Source organism: Rattus norvegicus, chromosome 11, assembly GCF_021556685.1.
Source record: "Rattus norvegicus strain SHRSP/BbbUtx chromosome 11, alternate assembly SHRSP_T2T, whole genome shotgun sequence".
Lineage (NCBI taxonomy): Eukaryota > Metazoa > Chordata > Mammalia > Rodentia > Muridae > Rattus > Rattus norvegicus.
The window spans coordinates 56706798-56728833 of NC_141544.1; the positions used below are offsets into that span (position 1 = coordinate 56706798).

Sequence of the window (22036 nt, forward strand, 5' to 3'; positions counted from 1 at the left end):
CCTTTGTACTAGGGTCTTAGAAGCAGGCAGGTTTAGCAGTGGAGGTGAAGAAGCAACCATGTAGCAGAGGGAGGTGGGTGAGCTTCAAAGAATACATACTAACCCAAACTGTCAAGGAAAGCATGCTTTAGTCAGCACATGAAAGAGAAAGCCACAGAAAGAAGAAAAGGTAGTCCTACACTTTAATGAGTAAACAGCTTTTAACATTAAACAGCTGCCTGGACAGAGGCTCCTTAATCAGCAGCTGGAGAGACATACCATTTATTTTCTTTAGAGATCAAGGTCAGATGAGACTGCACAGGACAACAGCATCCTCTGGTCCACAGGTATCCTAACCCAAGTGTCTACTGTTAACATTGCTCCCTTGGGCTTCAGTGAGCCTGTCTGTGCATTGAAACCTACTCACCACCATCCTGATGGCCAGAAGTTCATATTCACATCTCGGGTTAATATGCCTCCCTGGAAAGTTTACTTGCACATTATAGATTCAGGATACAGTTCAATTCCAACATACTACCTTGAAGTCTACGTTTGATGCCGTAATTGTCATTGTGGTATACTTTAATACTCCTTCCTCTTCGTATTTTATAGTCTGGGTGGAAGGGAAGTTTGAGGTGGACTTTATACATTCTGTCCTTGGCTTCCCTTTTTATAGGGCTGTTAAGCTGGTAACTGTGAGGGAGTTACTAGATGTATTTACCGGCACTCGCTGTATGTCCTGCACTCTCTTAGGACTCTGCTGGCTGTTGAATAGTCACAGTTCTGAATTTCTCCTTTGCCTGACCCTTTATAGTCCTACAGCTTTGGTTTCTATACCATAGAATTAGCAGGTAAGTTCTTCCTGAATTATTCACAAATTATTTTGTGACATTATGACATTGTAGTATTGTACTTAGAGCTTCAGTTTCTTCTGGCTCTCCTGTAACATCAAGCCCAAGGTTAGGCTGCCTGGTGATGATCCATGCATCTGGGAGCAGGGCATTGAGTATACTGTTAGCAGGCCTGGACCAGCTCTTGCTTTGGATTTATTCAGCAACAAGATTTTAACTTCTTAGCTGAAACTTGGCAGGTCCCCCCGCCCCGGTTTTTTTTTTTTTTTTTTTTTTTTTTTTTTTCTTCAGTTCAAAAATCTGAAGGTTGATCTCTAGGTCTGTCGTAGCTCAACCTTTAGGATTCTGAGATTTCTATAGCTTTTGGAATGTATCTGAATAGCAGCACTTTAATTGTATTGGCCCTATCAGGAGTAGAAAGATTCTGCATGGCCTGGATTTGCAGACATTAGGTTCAGTTATGAGTACATGATACTTGAGAAGAAGTGGAGTGCACCGAAACCTAGAAGGCCTTTAAGAAGGGAAACACAAATTTCCAACATTTGTGGCATCATCACTCTCACCAACCTCTTGAAGAAGTGAGTCACACTTCACATTGCAACTGATCTGATGGCAAACCCGAGTCCCCACTTCCCAAGCTCCTGGTTCATCTTCAAACCACACTCAATCCTTATGGCTTTTTTTTTTTTGCAGCCTTTTAATATTTCTAATCTTTTGAATAGGGTAAAGTTGCTAATCATTATACATCCAAATTGTGGTGGGTCTCTGTTTTGTTCTGACAAAGAACTAGATACCCATGACAAAGGTCAAGTGGAGCTCTGTCGTCCATGTTACTACGTGTTGGATATATACTAGAGAATATGTAATACAAATAACTCCTTGCCAGAAAGTTGAAATGATTGCATTTGCATGCAGTGTACTCTACAACAATAGTTTAGTGTGCATGGAATTTAAAACTTTCCAAATACTACTTTTTAAAAGTGGGTTTTAAAGCATTGTCATGGGGTGTTTTCCTTTGTGAGATGTTGGGAAAGCAAAGCTGATGTTTAAGACCAAAGATGCTAAAAATCCTCATGGTTCCAGTTGCAAGTTATAAAGTTCTCATATGAAGTTCTCTAGTTTAGTGAGCTGATTGGCTTCTCCCAAACAGTTGGTCCTTGTGAGCATCACACATTATTTTATTATATGGTGACTTATTCATATGTATTAAAATGACTTATAAGCAACATGAATCCAAGGCTGCTTTGTGTCTTTTTTTATGGTAGTCGTATCTGGGTTTTAATATAGATGAAGCTCTCCCTCAACCCCATCTAGCACAGGATTGCTTGTAGGTCTTATAGTTATGTGCTGTACAAGCTAAGCAGCTAGGTACACTTAACTCATTTACATAAAATTTATGTACTTGATATACTCATTCATTGGTGTATTTCAAGGGCCTGTATGCAAAGCCTCCAGTGAATTTGATGTTTTTGAAGAGGAGTTGAAAGCAGTCTAAGTTTCTATTGAATGAGTGAGTTAACAGTAAGATCAAATAGGACTCAACACATCAGTTGTCTTGCCTGAAGCAAATCTACTTGGTAGGCTTGTCATATTAGAGAAGGGGACCTAATGGACTTAAGTTGCTTCCTGTCAAAGGAAAAATGGAAGTGGTTTGCTCTTCACTGAACCGAACAGTGAAGGCCTAGTGCAGACTGATCAAAGCACCAGCCTTTGACTGTAGACCCCGGGTGACCTCCTCCAGTAGCGTGCACATCCCCCAGTCACTAGCTAGTCAAAACTGGGTGGAAAGGGGATAGAACTCAGTTCTTGTGATGCCTTCTTCCATGTAGCTTCTAAGAAGATAACGTGAGATTCTGCTCTATAAAGTAGGATTATCAGTGCTGAGTGTCTTGGCCAAGATATTTTGAAACCTAATTTAGGGCTTTAGAAACTTCTTGAGTTAAAATCACCTCTTCATGTAGTCACTATAACATTATCTGCTTCCTGACATAGTAGTCCTTTCAGAAGCATAAATCTAGTAATAGATGTGGTTTGATTTAGTCATAGAATGAATGGTTTTTAAAGAAGATTTTTTTTTCTTTTGAATCCCCCACTCCCCATTTACACTAAAGAATTCTGCAGGGTTTTTTGAAAGCATATATGCTTGGCATTTCACTCACAGGAAATTTTTGCAAAATTACACTGACTGAAAATGATTTTTGCTTGGCTCTCCTGTGACACAGTTCAGAAAGGCCAACAATTCCTGGCATTGCTTTAGTGTAAAACTTTCACATAGACTGCACTTTGATTCAGCCAAGTGTACAGAACCCAGGTCAGTGATACACATGCTCCCTGAGCCAAACCCATTGCTGAGCAAGAAGCTGTCATAAGACACGGTATGATAAGGTGGTGTGGACCCACCAAACCACACAGATTTCAGCAAGGGAACCTTTGTTAGTCAACAGGCTTGGGAGCATGCTCTTCACAACTGATTCCTGCCCCCACCCACCCTCAGCAGGGAAGCCAATTACTTACTGATTAGGACAGCGACATCACTTAGCAAACATTTTGGCCTGAACTCAATGTGTGACATCAGGCTCCTTTAGGCTTTTTCACATAAAATGAATTCTCCAAAGAAAACACAAAAATTGAGCCTTCATTTGAAATCCATTATTGTATCCTCTAAGGACTCATTAATTACTTAATTTTTTTCTCTGTAGATATTAACTGATACAATGAACGCTAACCCCTCACAGTGTTTTGTTTTTCCAGACTTTTTAATCAGATAGTACTCTCCCAGCCTGCTTTGAAGTAAGACTTATACCTTGTTTTACTATAGTATGAGAGCCCACAAATTCTGGACTGACTTACAGCACTTGGATCGAGGAAGTAAACACTATTCTTTGTTCCTGTAGAAAAAGTAGTCTTGCTTTTTTGTGAATGGGTGACTTTGTCACCACAGTGTAAAGGATTCAGTGATGGTATGTGCCTTTCCACGCCACTTGATGTCTCATTTTCTTCTTTGTAAACATTGTGTGTGTTGAACTGAAACCACTGGGGTTTCTCCCACTGGAGTTTCTCCCACTGGAGTTTCTCCCACTGGAGTTTCTCCTATGCTCTGTTCTGTCAGATTGCGTTCACTCATCATGTTCGTGTTCATGGCCTTAAAGTAGGTGCATGTCAGTCATGCTACAGGAAGCTTGCAGCCTTCCTTGCAGCAGAGTGGAGCAAGTGTTGTGGGGAATGTACCAACAGGGCCAAGAGTCAGGAATTATACAAACAGGAAAGCAAAGGAAGAAAGAAATTTCTGTGTTGTGTGAGTTGAGAGTAAGTTTGACATTCCCGCATCCAGATAGTTCCATCTGGAAGCTTTTCCTTCGCAGTGGAAACAGGTGACTGCTCACTTACCTGCCACACTGGCCTAGCAAGGAGAACGCCACGATCTAACCTGTTACCTTTTCTATTTATTTTCAATGCCCTGTTCAGTTTGGTTATCCTTTAAAAATTTGTATCCTGTACAACAAAAAGTAGTCCATTAAATTCTTCCTCTTGAGCTTATTTGTGACCAGTAGAAATGCCATCTGTAGCAAATTGATCCCAAGGTGTACACTTACCTCTGTTTCATACCCTCTAACCTGTGTCCTATTTCTACTGATCTTTAACTCACATTTCTGTGTTATTCCTCTTTGCTCTCCGGAATAAAAGAGCCAGGTACACCTACCTCCCGGTGTTAGTGTTATTCTGGATGGCTGCCCTAGCCTTGCTCCAGAAGATGAGAACAACTGTGAACACGAGAACCGTACCCTGTCAGCCCTTCACATTCTCAGCCCAATCTCTGTCCTCTTCTGTCTCATGTGGTCAGCCTCTGGATAGGGTCAGCCTACACCTCTTTGTTCTCTGCCCGGTAACTCTCTGACCATGCTCATGAATGTTCACAATACGGGGAGATGAAAGAAAGTGTCTGTTAGCAAGTCAATGCCAAGACAGTATGGGGCCAAATTAGGCCACTAGTGCCAAACCACAGGCCTTCAAAAATCATATTTAATATAACATTGTCTCATTGAATAACAAATTGTATATTTGTAATGTCTGAGTTGAATCTTCCCTTAGTGCCAGATTTCTTAAGCTTTTAAAAATCCGTTCTTGCAGATACCTCAAGAGTTCATAAGGTTCAGATTCTCCAGGATATGCCTCACTTTTCCTCCTATGTTTTAAATAAAGAACCTGGAAAGGACAAGAGTGTGTATAGGGCACAGGGATGCTTAAGTGAGTGTTTGTCAGGACATTCTCTAAAAAGAAATGAGACTTCACCATTAGCTAGGACACCGGAGAAAGCTTGGTTTCCTAACTAGAATACTAACTGATATCTTCCCAAACTAAAATAAATATGGAAATTTATTGGTTCAGTTTGGTAGTGTAAACCTTTAGTCCCAACACTCTGGAAAGTGAGCCAAGGAAGGTTGTCTCAAGCTGGAGGCCAGTCTGTGACATAGCAAGACCGTGTCTCAAAACCAACACAAAGCAAAACATTTTTTATGCAAAGCAGTTGAGATAGGGTTTTGATCCTTTTTTTTTTTTCTGCATTATTCTGTGGTTGTTAGACTTCAGTGACAACAGTACGACTCCTGCAAGTACATCTAGAAAGAAGTGAAGCAAGTGTCTGTAGAAGTAGACATTGCACACATCACCTGTTTTCCTCCTTTGCAGTTTCAGTGGAGTGGTTGAAGTTGACTGTCCTCTTGCGTAATGTGGACGCCGATGAGAGTAGGCCAGAGTAGAACAACTAACCTCCTCTGTGTACAGTGGTAAAAGATTTGCCAACCAAACCCCATTCTGTTAGGCATACGTCTGTTAGGCATCTCGTCTGCTCTTCAAAGCCCTGTACTGGATTTTGCCCCATCTCAGTTCCTGTGGTATCTTCATGTCTCTGAAACCTCGGGCATTTTCTGTCCTTTCCTGTATGCTTTTGACTGCCCTCTCCCTTTTGTTTCTTTAAGTTTTTCGTTGGTTGGCTTCATGAGCATTTTCTTCTGGTTCTCCCATCCCTCTGCTAATTTTTCCCAGCTTTCTTTTTCTGACTTCCCAGAAAACAGCGAAGCACTGACTCCAGGCTCCCATTGTCAACATTTTGTGTCCTGATGGCACCTATTCACACAGCGTCAACTGTACACATTGCAAATTCACACATGCGCCCATACTTCTGACCATAAATATTTATACATGTTCTTTCTACCAGATTTTGGAAGACACCAAGACCTTCAACGTGTAAGTCAGGCTTCACCTCCATGTATTAACCTTTCTCTTCAACTGAAATTCCACAACCAAGAGCTGTGCCCTTCTCCATATTTCACATCTTGGTGAATAACCAGAATGCCAGCTACCCTCACACAGCCAGTGCACATCTCTCTGGTCTCAGCAGTCACTAGGTAGACTGTCCATCCTAACTATTTCCTGTTTGCACCCCTCATCGCCCTTATCTGGGTAGTTGCCTCCACAGCAGGCTTCCTGCCTCCAGTCTACACTCTTCCAGACTTTCCTCCACGTGGCTTTCTTTGTTCTTTAAGAAAGCATACCTGGTGACCTCACTTTCCTCACAGGCTTGTTTTTTTTTTTTTTTTTTTTTTTTAATTGGCTCCTTCTTGCACACTGTATTGTGGGAGAGCTGGGTGCTCGTCTTTGCTTTTCTCCTCCTGAATTTGTACCCTCTTCTATAGCCGTGTAGAAGCCTCCACTTCCCTCAGTGGCACTCCCTGAGAGAATTGGGAACTCAGTATGTATAGTTCCATAATTATTATTGTGCTGAATTGATAATACTGTTAGATATAAGCTTCCCTCACCCTGTACCCTCAGATGGTTGAGACCAGAATATGTTTCGTATTAACCCTTGCAGGGCTTCCAGACCACGGTAACATTTATAACACTTTGCAGAAGGGGCCATTGTTTTCATCCCGTGCAGCTCTTACCTCTCACATTCCTGTTCCAATAAGTTTATGAATTCATCACTCCTCTCCATATATTCTTTGTGTTTTCTCTTTTCTTCCTCCATTTCCATTATGGTCTGCCGGTGGGACTTTTCTACCATTAAGAGTTGTTCCACGATTCGCCTGTCAGAGTCTTTATGCTTTTCTATGACTTTATCCAACTACAAGAGAAAATGTATTTATTGCTGTTAATTGCAGATTACTCACAGTGCTTTCTTCTTTCAGTTTAACCTATTTTTCAGCTTTTATTAATTAACATGATAGTTTTCTTTATTCCTTGGATAGTTTTGAAAACGTGATTTTACAGATTAAATGCAAGGTATAGCAACTGATAAAAATACTGATTTTTGCTTTGTTTTATCATGTAAGATTGAAAAATTGTGATTTGTGAATGTAATGCTATGTACCATTTTATGATGTTGAATGCACATCTTAAAAGGCATGCAATTAACTGAAAAAATCCAAAGCACAAAGTAACCAAGCGATTTAAGAAAAAAATAAGTGAAAGTAAGAAGTAGTTTAGAACCTGATGCATTCTCTCTGACATCTGAATTCTTACATTGGCTATTTAGTTTTCTTACTCTGGCTTATGATGGCAATTTATCAGATATTCTCAAAAGATTTGATTATGTCATTGTTGATGATTTTAATAATCCTGGCCAGTCATTTTGTTACTATTAAGTTGTAGTGCCTTGCTGATGTCTAGTTTCTGAGCAGGCAGTGCTGAGGGTTTTCTTAACCACTTACAGACATTTGAAAACTCCATGTTAGTGACGTGGAGGAACCAAGAAAGATTTGAATTGAATGTGCTGATATTTCCCTAGGAAGGTAAGATAAGCCTATGAACCAAATGGGAAGAGTGTAAGTGCTAAGACTAGCACACAATGACGCCTGCCCTCTCTTTTAATTGGCTTTGTAGACTGACACTGAGAATGAAAACGGTGATACTTGGTAGCCATTTCAGGGGCCAGCAGAAGTAGTGATGTCAAGCTTGCTTGCTTGCTTTGTTTGGTTATTTATTTATTGTATAGAAGATTTAAGTAAGCTGCTTTCAGAGTTTTTAAGAGTAAAATAATGATAAGATTAACCTAATTTAAAAATCAGTTGTTGGAAAAACATTCTATTAAATTTGGCTCTTGAATTAGTTCAATGAACAATTATAAGTATTTAATAAAGTGGAAGTGAATGTCGTAAAGAAATTCGCTAACTGCAAAAGAATAAAATAAAAATAAGTCTGTTCTTAGGTAGATGGTTGTAATTGTAATTGTCTGGATGTGTTTTAACTTTAGTCAGCTAGCATACAATATAGATTTATATGAAAATGTTCTTTGGTTGTACAGTACCATGTATAATGAATATATACTAGGAAAACTTTGCTTTATAGGAAAAATTATCATATAACGTATCATCATCTAGTTTGTAATGAACTAAAGTAAAAACCGTATTCATTGCAAAGAGGGGCTGAAGATGCATAAACTTGTGATTTCTGGTGCGCATCTTGGTCCACCTTGCGCAGTGATGTTCTGACTCGGGAGGAGGCTGGGAAGAGTCAGTGCCGTGCTTTGTTACACGGCCTCCCTCCACGTCTTCCCGTCCCACGGCCGACAGTGCCATCCTTCACCAGTAGGAATGCCCACTCAGTCTATCCCAGGAATGCCCACTCGGTCTATCCCAGGAATGCTCACTCAGTCTATCCCAGGAATGCCCACTCGGTCTATCCCAGGAATGCCCACTCGGTCTATCCCAGGAATGCCCACTCGGTCTATCCCAGGAATGCCCACTCGGTCTATCCCAGGAATGCCCACTCGGTCTATCCCAGCAATGCCCACTCGGTCTATCCCAGGAATGCCCACTTGGTCTATCCCAGGAATGCCCACTCGGTCTATCCCAGGAATGCCCACTCGGTCTATCCCAGGAATGCCCACTCGGTCTATCCCAGGAATGCCCACTCGGTCTGTCCCAGGAATGCTCACTCAGTCTATCCCAGTGGTTCTCGCCCTGTGGGCTTGGGACCGCTTGGAGGTCAAACCACCCTATCACAGAGGTCGCATATATTCTGCATATTAAATGTCTATATTATGACCATAACCAGCAAACTACAGTTATGAATAGCAACAAAAATAATTTTATGGTGGTGTCACAGCATGAGGATTAAAGGGTCCCAGCACTGGGAAGATCGAGAACCACTGCTATATTCAGAGTCAACTGTACCTGGTTTAACTTTTGTCTCATTTTCATTCCAGTCTCCATGTGGCCCACTCAACTTTGAACCACATTGGGTTCAGGGAGCTCTTAGAATACACAGTGATACAAGATTGCTTTATCATAATATTAAGACCTAGAAGCCTTCTGCGTGCCCGCCCACCCCTCGCAGACTTTTTTTATTCTCCCATTTGCTCTTTGACATAGCTGTTTGCATCTTCCTATCAAAGCCCAATTCCCTGAGATGTCCTTCCCTCACATCCTGTGACTCTAGAATGGTGTGCATCTACTGCATGCTTTTAATCACCAGACAGTTTGCATTTGTGACAGTGGGAATCAGAAAGCCATTGCATAATGCTCTCCTAGAGAAGATGCTCCCTGAAGAGGCTTGTTGATTCTGGACATGCTTTAGTTTGTGTCTGAAAGTTTATCCCATGACCTAATATGTTGGTATGTCTCTTAGAAAATATGCCAGTGCTTCTTGTGTCAGTCTCTTTGCACTCCTGACAGGTCACACAATGGACCTGAGCACATGGAATTCAGCAAAGTCACTTTTCTAGTTATACTTGAGATTCTTCATTTATAAAGTAAATGAACGGACTTGGTAATTTCTAAGATCAAATCTGGTGCCTTAATTTTTACAAGGTGACAAGTATTCAAGTGCTTTTTCTGCCATTTGAATGTCAAGTCCTTCTGCTTTCACTAGGAAGAGAAAACCAACTCTGGCATTACCAGGGACCGTGGTGAGGCACGGTGCCATTAAGTGCGGAAGGCATCAGAGACTGCTGCTTTCTTTGTTGTGTCCTTCTCTGTAGACTGAGGCTGGGTTGAAAACAGTAATACTTATTGGCCATTTGGGAGGGTAGAGAATTTAAGAACTGGCTTCCCATGTTTTATGTGCATTGAGAACTTCTAGTTATTAGTAAGCCTGACTCCTGCCCCTGGATCATCACAATCCTGCTGACCGGGTTGGAGTTCTCCTTTCCATGGTCAGAAAAATAGAACAGAGAGAGTTTTACTATGTTTTGTTTGTTTTTAGCTACTGCCTTTTAAGAAGGAAATAATGATGGTCTTTGTTTTAATATATACCAAGTAACAGACCACCCTGGTATGGGTTTGATGGATGGATGTGTGATTCTTCTTATTCTTTTCATTTGGCTCTTGGCGCATTGTCTTTTCTTTAATTGTCCTTCTTTTATTTATTCTAAATATACTAGTTATAGATAAAGCTATTTTAGACGGCATGGAAATTGTTTGTCCAGTTTAGTAAATTGAAGGTAACCAAGTCTACTATTCATAAAACAGTACCCTTCTTCCTTGTCTGGACTGATTTTCCTTCAGGACGCTGAGATTCATCGTCTCTGCAGTACAGACCCTGGTACTGGGCATGGCTCTCTGGCCTCCGTACTGCTACTCCCCGACGCCTCTGAAAGCTCTCCTTTGTTTCATTTTCTTCCCCCTCCGGCCATTGTCAAATAAAGTCAAAAGGTCACAGGTTATATTTCAAGTTGATTTTGTACTTTTATGACCAATGTGGGAAGTTTGTGGGTTATAGAAAAATATTCAAAATATACCAAATGAAGTGTCAGTCTATGGAAATTTTGCCCTTGGTTCTTACTTTCATTTTTATCTTTCTTTGATGTAGCTAACCCATGCATTTGGGAATGGTTTTATATTTCATCCAGCATTTTATTTTAATCTTTAATGGTGTAGTTTCATGATATAGTCTTCATTATTGCTGAGGATGGAACTGATTATGTTCTATCTGACTACTCATCCTTTGGATCTTGGCTTTCTTGGTCCATTTTATATTCTTCCTTCTGTTACAGCCCCTCACAGTACTCTGTTGTGCTACCCTGTGAGGTCATATGTCATCTGACCTCTTCTAGATAGGAAGCATCCTGAAGGCAGGAACCATGACAATCTTTATATATTAGCTTTTTAGTAAATATTAATTAAGCAAATGAGTAAAGTAGTAAGTTAAATACTGCAAAATACTTTAAGAATTATCTTAAGACAGATACTTTAATTGAAGTATCTTTGAGAGTCTAAATGTTAAATTTTCTGTGATGACTTGGAGAAGGACTAGCAATACATTAGGCATCAACTGAAATACTGACTTCTAATACAAAACTCCAAATTAAAAAGAAACAGGAAGTTTCAAAGTTTCTGGAATGAGTTCTGGTCCTTTCTGCCCTCTTATTCACACTGCACCACAAATCTGCTCTATCTTTTCTTCAGGCTCAAATGCCCTCCTGTTGTCATTTGGTATCAGTGTTCATTCCACTTCCTCTAAAGAGAGAAGTTGTTCTTCTATATTTTATTCTTTAAGAGTTAGATAAGCCGCTTCTAGATTATCTGACACATGTTTTTTGTTTGTTTTTTTTTATGCAGATTTCCTACTGTGTGACTAAAACTCAACTCCCTCTCTTCCTTTTCTTCAGCCTCATCTAATGAATTCGTGTCAGAACTCCCCTTTAGTTTCTGGATGTCTCTTCTCATCTTACCTATTATAAACAGAGGAGAGTTAGATAGCTGAGCCATGTAAGTAGTTATGTGGGCTTCAGGAAACTGATAGCCAAGGACAAAGAAACTTAGAAGGGTGAAGTAGAAAACATTAAAGAGAAAAATTGGCAGAACATGGAGGTGGCACTGTGTGACAAATTGTGTGTGGATGTTGGTAGGTAAAGGGATATCCATAGAAGTGGCCATTAAAGAATGTTGGATTGGTAAAGCAAGAAGAGATTAAGAGCAACATTCAGGGACACTTTACAGGGACAGGACTGCTAGTAGGATGAGTCCTATTCAGCATATTTTCACCAACCATGGATTTGCATTGTACCTCATGTAGTGTGGGCATGTTTGTCAAGCCTAGCAGAAGCATGTTGGGAGCCAGGATAGTTTAAACGTTGTTGACTTGCATGCAGCCTCAGTTCCTTTTGTTTAAAATTTGGATTAAGGCATAAATCAACAGACTTTGGGTGGTCTCATCCTCACCACTTAGAAAAGTACATTCACATGACCAAACTACTTCAGAATTTGGCAAGACAGTAGTCTTCTCTCATGAGATTCCCAAGACAAGAGCATTAGAGGTCAGTCCTGAGCTACATTGCCAGAGCAGCGGGGTGGGAGGGGGTAATGTGTCCAAAACTTGCTTTCCTTCTTCCTGCCTTGACTCATGTTCTTAGTTGTTTCCTTTTGTTAAAAATGAAAATATCTATTTAGGCCTCTGAGGAAAATAGAAGAGTAAGAAAGGATATCAGGGTTTTAGAAACTTCAACCAAAAAAAAAAAAAAAAAAAAAAAGAGGAAGAAGCATCTCCTCTGTAGGCAGCAAGGGCCAAGTTTGTGCTCCTTGCCCTTGCTACAACAGGATGCAGAGGGTGGGAAAGGTGTTCACTGTCAGTGTTTGAAGAACAGAGGTTCTAAAACTCTGTTTCTTGGATAGTTTAGATAATGTCTTCTTAATGATAACATTTTGTATGACACAATACTTCACTTTTTTAACCTTGATAATTGAACTGGACCTGCTTTTTATTATAGCCTGGATAGCCATCAAGGTCCCAAAGGAAATGCATATGCTTGCAGGGTTGGTGCATATGTGAGCTCGTCCATTTTATGTTTCAGTGTGATTGTAAGAAACAAGAAGCAAGCCAAGGTAGAAGTATCTTGGCTGTCGTTCACCTCTCTCCCCTAAGAACGTGTAGTGTTTATCTGTAGTATTCGGGTCGGTTTTGAGAGCATCAGGAAGTGGAACTGTGAAGACCTGAAAAGAGGCACACGTTATGATCACTCGCTAGGCCCAGGCTCTTGGCCGACAGTGTGCTGCCTTCTGAGTGCCCATGCCCGGTGTGATGCTTACCTCGTTCATGGGTTTCTCATAGATGTCCTCCTGCCACGGGGCGGATTTGACTTGAAAAGCATCTCTCTGGAGAGCCTCCAAAACCTTTTTTGGAGTGACAAACCCATAGTGAGCTTCCAGCAAAGCCAGGTCTATTTTTTCAGCCCGTAAAATGCCTATGACTTCATCTCGAGCCTAGAAGAACAAACAGAATTTCAGGAAGATTGCTTATCTACCCCCAGGCTCAGCATACAGTCTCTGTGACAGCTGATAGGATTTTGTGTGTGCTTTCAAATATAAGTGAGTGCTTTATTTGGTACCTTTTGGAGAAGGTGACCAATCATGTCCCTTCATTCTTCTTACTCTCCACTTACACGTTAACAGTATTTTACAACATGATCACTTTACTTACTACTCTGGGGGCCGTTTCATTGGTTTCCAACAGGAGATGAGAACCCTCAGTGGACTGTCATATGGGTTTTCACAAGTTAGGAAGTAAGATTCTTCTTATGTGTAGCAGCTGTTTTTAGATTTTTATATAAATGGTGTGATTAATGATGCAGAGGATCTGGTTTACTTGGGATGCAGGATGCTCATTGTTATGTAAACCAGTGTGGAAGGGATCTGGCATGATTACAGAGCTAAGCAGAAAATGTGCCCTTTCACAGCATGCATGCCCATTGTATGTCATGATGACAACCCCCTTTTAGAGGTGATTAATGGTAATTATCTTTTGAGTTGGTAGAAGAGAATTTTGTCTGTGTAGTCAGGCTATGAGTATGAACCATAGCTATCAATTTCTCTAGCAGCAAGCACGCCAAATTCATGAGCAGGCTTCCCCTTAGGTCGTGGTAGGGATGGCCCCAGCCCTGCTGACCTGCAGCTCTCCCTCCAGAATGCTGAGGAGAAATAGTAAGTCATCTCTTGAGAGGTCTTCTGTTTGGTGGCCTTTGCCAGAGCATGACTTCTCTGACACAGGACAGGGAAGGGCCTCTTCTGACTCACTAGAGGGGTCCCTTTTTTGTGCTCTGTGCTTCATGTCCTGGAAAGTGTCCTGGAATTTGCTACGTCTTGAGATTTGCTTTGGGGCTAAGCCCTCAGTGTTGCTGCTTCTGGAACGCATTCTTCAAGGACTGGAAAAAGAGAAGACAATTTGTAACTCTTACTAGACATAGAGTTTTATAAGTACCTATTACGCCTTAACAACACTACGTTCTTGTAATATTTACCACAGCCCCAAACTGGATCTTTCTAATATGTACACGAGAGAAGGGTATTACCAGATTCATAAATCATGGTCTTATTTACACTTCTCCCTTTAATGTCAACATTTTAAAAGCTTGTTCTGCTGTGATTAAAGCCACTTATGTCCATGGGTAAACAGACCGTGTTTGAACTTCATCCACCACACATTCCACCACAAGAACCCAGGTCATACCTCCAACTGTGGCTGAGTGCTTACTTACATGGAGACATACTTAACACAATTGTGAGAGGATGAGCGTGCTAATGATTTTTTCTTTAGCTTCCTATTACTTCCTTTTGAAGTTGTTGCTACTTATTATAAGTATGTTTTTGTCTCGTTAACTTTTTAACTTTCACTGAGAAAGGAAGGTCAGAACTTCTGCTAGAGCATACTTTAGGTTACTTTGTTCTTAAGGCAAACTTTAGCAATAAAAACCTCCAGGCTCATCTCCTTGACTGTATTCCTAACAGCCTACCAAACTTCCAAAAGTATCGCTGAGATCAGTAAGTCACAGCTCATATTTGGTGTTCTCAGTTGTTGAGCAACGGCATCTGAGCAAAATAACTGATTGGACATGGACTATATGAATTCCATAGCTGAGCATAAGGTAGCCAGATTATGGACAACAAGAAAAGCTATTTTCCCTTGGAGGTTTCTGACTAGATGGAAACTTATAGTGGGCTCTAGTAGCTCACATACAGGCCGATAACTTTCCGGTGTTCATTTTGTTCAGGAAGTATCCTCACTATATATAAAACTCACTATGTAGACCAGGCTGTCCTCAAACTTGTGGCAACCCTCCTGCCTCTGCCTCCTGGATACTGACTGAGATTGCAGTCATGTGCTACCACATCTAGTTGAATTCCCCTCTCTCAAATCATTAAATCACTGGTGCATACTCTCAGTATCCAATAATATCCTTTAAAATCTGAGGGGGAGGGGAACAGTGCAACGTTAACTGCTGCCATGTGCTACCATGGGTACTTGTGAAACGTTAGTAAGTTACTGTGCACAAGAGAACACAGTTCTGCATATAGTATTGTGGAAGCAGGAAGCCCCTGTGTGTCTCCTGTGTTTATCTGCTTTCCTGCCACTCTAGAAGTGGTTGTCATCTTAACTTGGTGTGTAACATCACTATATGTTTTATTTTAAAAAATATGTATGCGTTACTGAACAATATATAATATTGTTTTGCATGTGTTTAAGCCAATGCATGTAGCATGTTGATATGTTTCTGAAACTAATCCTATATTTTAAAAATTCATCTTTATTCCTTTTTCTGTAGTTTATATATTTTGCTTGGTATATAGAATTTCACTGTGTGAATAGTATATACCATTCACTCACCCATTTTCTCTTCATAGATTTTTAAAATAATTTACCCTTCCCCATCAAACAGACACTATTGGCAATATGCCACTTAGGACATTCTTGCTAATACTTTTTCTAATGTATATGCATTTTTTTCTTAGAAATATTTTAGGTCAAAAATATAAGAGTGGAATTTTGAGCTGTGAAGTGTAGGTGTCCTAAAGTGTCACTGGAGATGGCTCTTCCTCTACATGGTGCGTTATGAAGCATCTTTTATAGCTACCTCAAGACCCGTGGCAACACCGTGAAGAACAGAATAGAATCTTCATTGCGTAGTAAGAGTAGGGAAGTACAGGGGACTTTCTGAATATAGGAGTGAAAGCACACGTAGTCATTGAGCTCACATTTAAAAAAGAAAAAAGTAAAATCGATGCCAATGCCAATACGCTTTATCACTGAGACAAACACAGAACACCTGTCCAAAGATAAAAAGGGAGACGGAACACTTGCTGCCTGGCTATAGCGAGTTCCTAGCATAAATGCCCCATCGCTGAACAGTGATCTGTGGATGGTTCAGTTACTCGAGAAAAGCAGAAGTATAGAAGTGTGTGTGTGTGTGTGTGTGTGTGTGTGTGTGTGTGTGTGTGTGTGTGTGTAATAACATACATATAATATATTTGTTACTTTGTTACTTGAATTGGCTTCAAATACCTGGACTCTGACAAACCTTTGTCTCAGCCTCTGAAGTTACTGGAACTAAACTATACCAGGTAGACAGACATTATGATGAGTGGGAGCTGTGACTATGAATTATTCATAGTCATATATTAATTGTAAATTAATATATATAATATTCATATATTAATTGTAAATGATGTTCATGTACTCATATTAACATAGTATCGCCTTATGAAAATGTATTTAAAAATAAAAGGGGGAATGTAAACTGGGTTTCTAATAACTTTTCTCCAGTCCCTGTATTTTCTTGACTACCTTAATGACACCCTTCCTCCGCACTGTAGAAACAATGGAGAGCTATTGCATAGATGAGATACAGTCTGTTCTCTGAGTTACATTTGCACATGAAAGCTGAGGCCACCTTGCACCTTTTGCATGTTTTTATTTTACCATATAATGTATACATTGGTAGGGAGAGCTGCTGAGGCTAGTGCCAATTATTTGTTCTACTGGGCTGTGCCCAAGCCCTGATACTGTTTATCACTGTTGTCTCCTGGGATGGACCTTGCCTGATGCTCCGTTTCAAGTGAGTCTTCAACAGGGTGACCGATTTGCTCCTTGTCCTTTGCGGGCTTTCTGTCTCAGGTATATTCCATTGCTCTAAAGTATTCTAAAGTCCCAACAGTAATGGCCACCGTGACTCAGAACTCTGCAGTTCACTGTGAAGCTTCATCCGTCTTGCATTGGTCTAAGATGCACTATGTCACGTGCATCTAGCTATAGGCTATTTGGGATGCTGGGGCTTTAGCCAGATTGCTGTATGGAGTCTCTCTCTATAACAATAGTTCTGGTCTCATGCTGTAGTAGGCTAGTCCCAAATTCACCATTGTAGTGTCAGCGCAGCATGGTAACAGTGTGACAGCTGAAACTCCACTCTCCATTTATAGCTGATGTGCATCACAGGACCAGCCCCAGATACCAGAGTGAGAAAACAGATGCCTCTTGTGGTTGGAGGAAGATGCAGAGACAACAGAATCAGAGGCATTTAACAAAGTCCACCTTACCTACACAATAAAAAAAAATTCAATTTAAAAGTGATAAAATATTTACCTCTTTAGTTGTAGTTTTCTTAAAGGCTTTCTATGTTGTATTCTTATGATCTTGGATAACATACTCTTGTAGGGAATAATTGCCTGTGAATAAGAATCACCTTGCATTCTGTTATTAATCAATAAGTGTTCCTCTTCTCTTACCATTTTTTCCTAAGGTTGCCCTTCCATCATAGCAAAATAATGGAGGCTGCTTTTAACTGAGAGCTTGCTCAGTGCTGCTCATGAAAACGCTCTTTTCCTTGGGCCGCCCAGGCTGCAGCAGAATCTTCTGTGCCTGCTGTTCTTCCCTCACTCTAAGTGGCTAAGCCGAAATCTGCCAAAAGAGAGCCAGCGACAATGTGCAAATAGAAAAACAGCTCCAAAATTTTGAATAGCTTGTTTTGTTCTTTTAAACATGATTGTAGTGTATTTCTTGTTTTTCTTCCGAGACTACCAGGTCTGTTTGGGAACTAGGGTGCGTAGCTATATGATTGTTGATTAATGGAGCAGTACACACATTGATTGAGAACAGACCCAGCATTGCTGCATAGCTGCCCGGTCTACTCAGTGCATATGTCTCTACATGCTTACAGTGGTGGTGTTTCCTTCCCCCTCTGCCAACAACCACAGCACGATCAGTAATGAGAAGTAATTATGGAGAGGAAGAAAACAAAGGCCTGGATTTCATGACACTCATGCTCTGTGCTATCAGTGACTTCATTGTTTCTCTTGGCAGTTTTTTGATACATCTGTGCATGGCCCAGAGATACAGCCTGAGGTAAAGAAAGATGTATTTGCAGTGGTGGCTTAGGGTTTTTTAATGTCACTTCCCGAAGCCTGCAGGGAGTGGTGGATAACTGCTTTTTTTCTTTTAATACTGAATGCCATATAATGGTGACTTGCTTCTTTCAGAAAGCAACAATGGACACTACTTTAGCTGTCCTTCATATGATTGCAACCTGTGAGTACATAGACGGAGGATCAGGAAACTGACTTCTGCTTCCAGTTCTTCCCTTAATTAGGCAGGCCTGACTTCCCGCTTACAACATGAGAAATTTGAGTTATGTTGACCTATAAGATCATTCAAGATGGAGCAAGAACCAGGGCTTCTTCCCCTTGACCTCTCCTTTATTTCTTGCTCAATAATGGATCCCCTGACAGCAGGGCCAGGGCCTGAGACTGGATGAACTCTGAAGTCTTGGGGCTTCCCGCACTAAAGTTTTGTGATTCTCTGTTGTCTTGTATCTATGGATACAAATACCATGTAGTTGGCAGCGAGAAGTAGTTTGGATTGTGTTTTCCTATGTAGTGACCTCGGTCTGTTTTTCTTTGGTTTAAGCTAGTTGAAATTATGGCATATTTTGGTAAGAATGTATTAATGCAAGAGAACTACAGAGAATTCACAGGCTTTTTTTCTTAATTTAATTATAGGAAATAGACATTTAACCATAAAAGTCCTTACCCATAAAACTTTTTGAAGTTACTTTTTTAATCTTATATATCAAATGTTTATATAACTGAGTAGTTATTCAGAAATACATTTAGTATTAATGTATGATTAATTTCTCATGTGAATTATGGAAGAAATATGATGATAATATTTTATCTATATAAAGTAACTTGGGAAAGGCTCAAAAAATCAGTTTGGGTCTTTGTCATTTAATATAATATTGAGTAACCAATCGAAAGTACTTTGACTTAAAAAACAACAGTAGCAGTGATGACTGACATTTATTTAGTGCTTACCCTGCACCCTATTCAACATGGTTTTCATTACTAACTAACTTAATTATTTTTTTTTCCTCTCTCCATTTTGTAGGGAAGAAAACTAAAGTTTGGAATTGTTAAATAACTTGTCAAAGGTTATACTTCTAAAAAGTATAGTAGCAAAATTGAATTCTAATTTGACCATCTATGTCCAGTGCCCATAAACTCACCATCCTGTAGCTTCTTAGAAGTTCTAAAAGTAGAAAAGACAATAGCAAAGGAAAGTCCTGGTTCAATACTGTTAAGAGTCCATGGTGCCACCTGACTTGTTAATTCCCGAGGATCCGGACTTACACAAAACTCCATGTAACATAAATCCACAAGCCTTTGGCCTTGGAGCAGCTGGTGCGTTCAGTAAGGTTTGTTTTCCTTTGTGCATTTTGCATATGCAGAAACACATCTGAATGTACAGTTGTTCTTAAGTACGAGTTTTCCTTCCTACCACCTTGCTAACATTCTGTAATGGCAGGAAACATGCTTCAGCACAGAATACAAGGTTGGTAGAATTTGGTAGCTCTGGGACTAAACCTTTGCTCCAAGGGGATGATTCTGCAGCCTTGGATCTGAGTCCTCCCTATGAAATGAAGGTAGTGGTACCTTCTAGTGGATTTATGGTGCACTCCGTGAGCGCACAAGACTCCTACTGTTGATGCCTGTGTCCCCATATTTAGAGGGGTTGAACCTCAGCAGGATGTACTGGATGACTGAATCGTGCAGTTCTTCCTCAGCAGAGCTGGTTGGGTGAGAGCTGCTCCCTGGTAAAGATGACTCGTCCGTAAACCACTGGCCAAAAGTGCAGAAAGAGGTACTACGAATCTACGGAAGTGGCAGGTAGCCACTCTACATGCCAGGTACCAAGTTAAGTGTGCCATGTGTTATCTTAAATAAACTTAAAAGACTTGTAGCAAAAAGTAAAATAAAACTGAAGTAGGAAGAGGCTTGATGACGATGAAATGAAATTGTAAGCTCATGCCATCAAAGACAAAAGAGCATGCCTACCAGAAGTTGGGTAGTAGTCGTGTACACCTATGGTAATATGCTAGGTGGACGTGGCATTGAACCCTAAGTGCACACTACCAGTCTCCTTTTACTCTCCGTGAGTTTAGAAAACGTTGGTGCCACTTCCCCTGACCGTGGGGAACTGTCCTCCCTAGATACATAACATGGGCTGAATGTCCGCTATACTTTTTATTTGATCAGCATTAGCTTTGTTTTGGGGCATGTCCTATTTTATTAATAGTATGTTCTTTACACTGGATTTAAACATGGGAAACTTTATGTGAAGATTGTTTATTTTGATGACTAGACAACTGCATGTAATACAGAACAATTCTATGCTACCTCATTGCTGGGAATGACCCCAAGTTTTAGGTTTGGATATATTTAATAGCTCATATTTTGATGATTTTTATTATTAACATGTCTGATAGCTTTTTGATTTCCACCTTTCTGCATTGAGCCATTAAGGTAAAACTTTCCTCAAGGGAAAAGGGACAGAGCTGCAGCAAGAGTGCAGGGTCTCAGCAGAGCCTCTTAGGTTCTTAACATCATCTGTCTTATGGTAAATGTGATTCACGTATGAAAGGGCTTTCTATAAATAGATGTTAACAGTGCTAAGTCACAGAACAGCCAGGCCATGCTTGCATGGCCAGATTGGGGGAAAAATCCTGTTGGAATTTTATTTGGTCTCAAAAAAAAATTTTTTTTTAAAGTTTCTTTTTATTGCCCTAGTCACCATCATTGAAGACACTGAAGTCAGCCAGCTTTATTAAACCTATCTGACAGCTGCCAAGACAAATTGAAAATCAGATAACCTAATTTAGCACTCAGTTCTCTTTATCTTTTTCTCCCATTTTCAATTAAAAGAAAATCACCCACACATTCTCCTACTGGTGTTTTTTTTCCCTGTAGCACATGGACATGGTTCAGAGAAGGGAATGGAAGATGGAGTCTGTGGTTCCCAGCCATTCCTATCGATACAGAGTTCTAAGAGCAGACATAGACTCATGTGAGCAGTCCCACAGCACCAGGACCTCTGGTCTTCCATCACCACCTGCTCGGTGGCACAGGCAGAAAAGGGCAGATGCAGCCAGCCCCCAGTGTGGTGGGGTCATGTACCTGGTTCTTCCTCAGAACTAAAGCAGAAAGCTCCTTCCCCCATTACAGTGTCATGCTTCAATGGGAAGGATTACTCTCTATTCTAAATGCAGTTTCCAGCCTACTCCTTGCATCGTCGGGTTTCAGGCCCTGTCACCCAGCACACAGACATTATGATCATCCCTGATTAGGCCCATCACTCTTCATTAGTCCTGAGTCATTCTGAAGAAATGTATAGATGCTGGACAGTCTCTCAGATCTTAAACACCAACCCCCCAAAAGAACAACAGCAACAACAACAACCACACACACACACACCAACAACAACAGCCACACACATACACACACATACACACCATCACCAACAACAACAACAGCCAGCCACACACACACACACACACCCCACCAACACCACCAACACACACACCACCACCAACAACAACAACCACACACACACACCAACAACAACAGCCACACACACACACACACACACACACACACACACACACACCACCAACAACAACAACAACAACAACAACACCAGATTGCTGGGTTGTGTTTGTAGGAAGAGTTTAGCAGCTCTTCAGTTGTTAGCTCTCAGTTGGAATTTACATACAGACTCCAAAATTTAATAAGGGGCATTAATACTTTCTCTAGGTTAGCCTACCAAGTGATTACTTATAAATATCTTTTATGTGTACACTGTATGAACCATCAGATGACAGCTATTCATCCTATTGTGCCAACGAGGAATTTTAGATTTAGGAAGCTTAAAGAACTTTAGTCATCAAACACTGGGCCAGCAATAAAAACCTTAATACTCTCCTAAAACCCCCTCCCCCTGTCCGTCCATCCATCCATCCATCCGTTTCTCTGTCTGTGTCTGTGTCTCTGTCTCTGTCTGTCTCTGTCTCTCCATCTCTGTCCTTGCTTGCTTTTGCTAGACCCCCTGGCATTTACAGTCTCCATTTAACTTGAAGTTGCTCTGTGGTTCCTGTGTACTAACTGTTGCAG

At 40.6% G+C, this 22036-nt stretch overlaps 2 protein-coding genes across 15 annotated transcripts in view; one reads left to right on the forward strand and one right to left on the reverse strand.

Annotated features, from left to right (window-relative positions):
* Cmss1 (cms1 ribosomal small subunit homolog) overlaps nt 1-22036 on the forward strand; it is a 297760-nt gene that overhangs the window by 78593 nt on the left and 197131 nt on the right. The window contains exon 1 of one of the 12 annotated variants that reach the window (XM_087575887.1): nt 723-830. The exons of the other annotated variants lie outside the window; for them this stretch is intronic. The gene's annotated coding sequence lies outside the window, so the exon portion shown is untranslated. Of the gene's footprint in view, nt 1-722; nt 831-22036 lie in introns of those variants that run through there. 12 annotated transcript variants of the gene reach the window in all.
* Filip1l (filamin A interacting protein 1-like) overlaps nt 1-22036 on the reverse strand; it is a 239441-nt gene that overhangs the window by 75687 nt on the left and 141718 nt on the right. For 2 of the 3 annotated variants that reach the window (XM_087576328.1, NM_001427234.1), the window contains 3 exon segments: nt 13710-13965; nt 12854-13027; nt 6773-6951 (listed from right to left, as the gene is read on the reverse strand). In XM_087576328.1, the coding sequence (XP_087432454.1) occupies nt 6773-6951; nt 12854-13027; nt 13710-13955 (599 nt within the window). In that variant the 5' untranslated portion in view covers nt 13956-13965. 3 annotated transcript variants of the gene reach the window in all.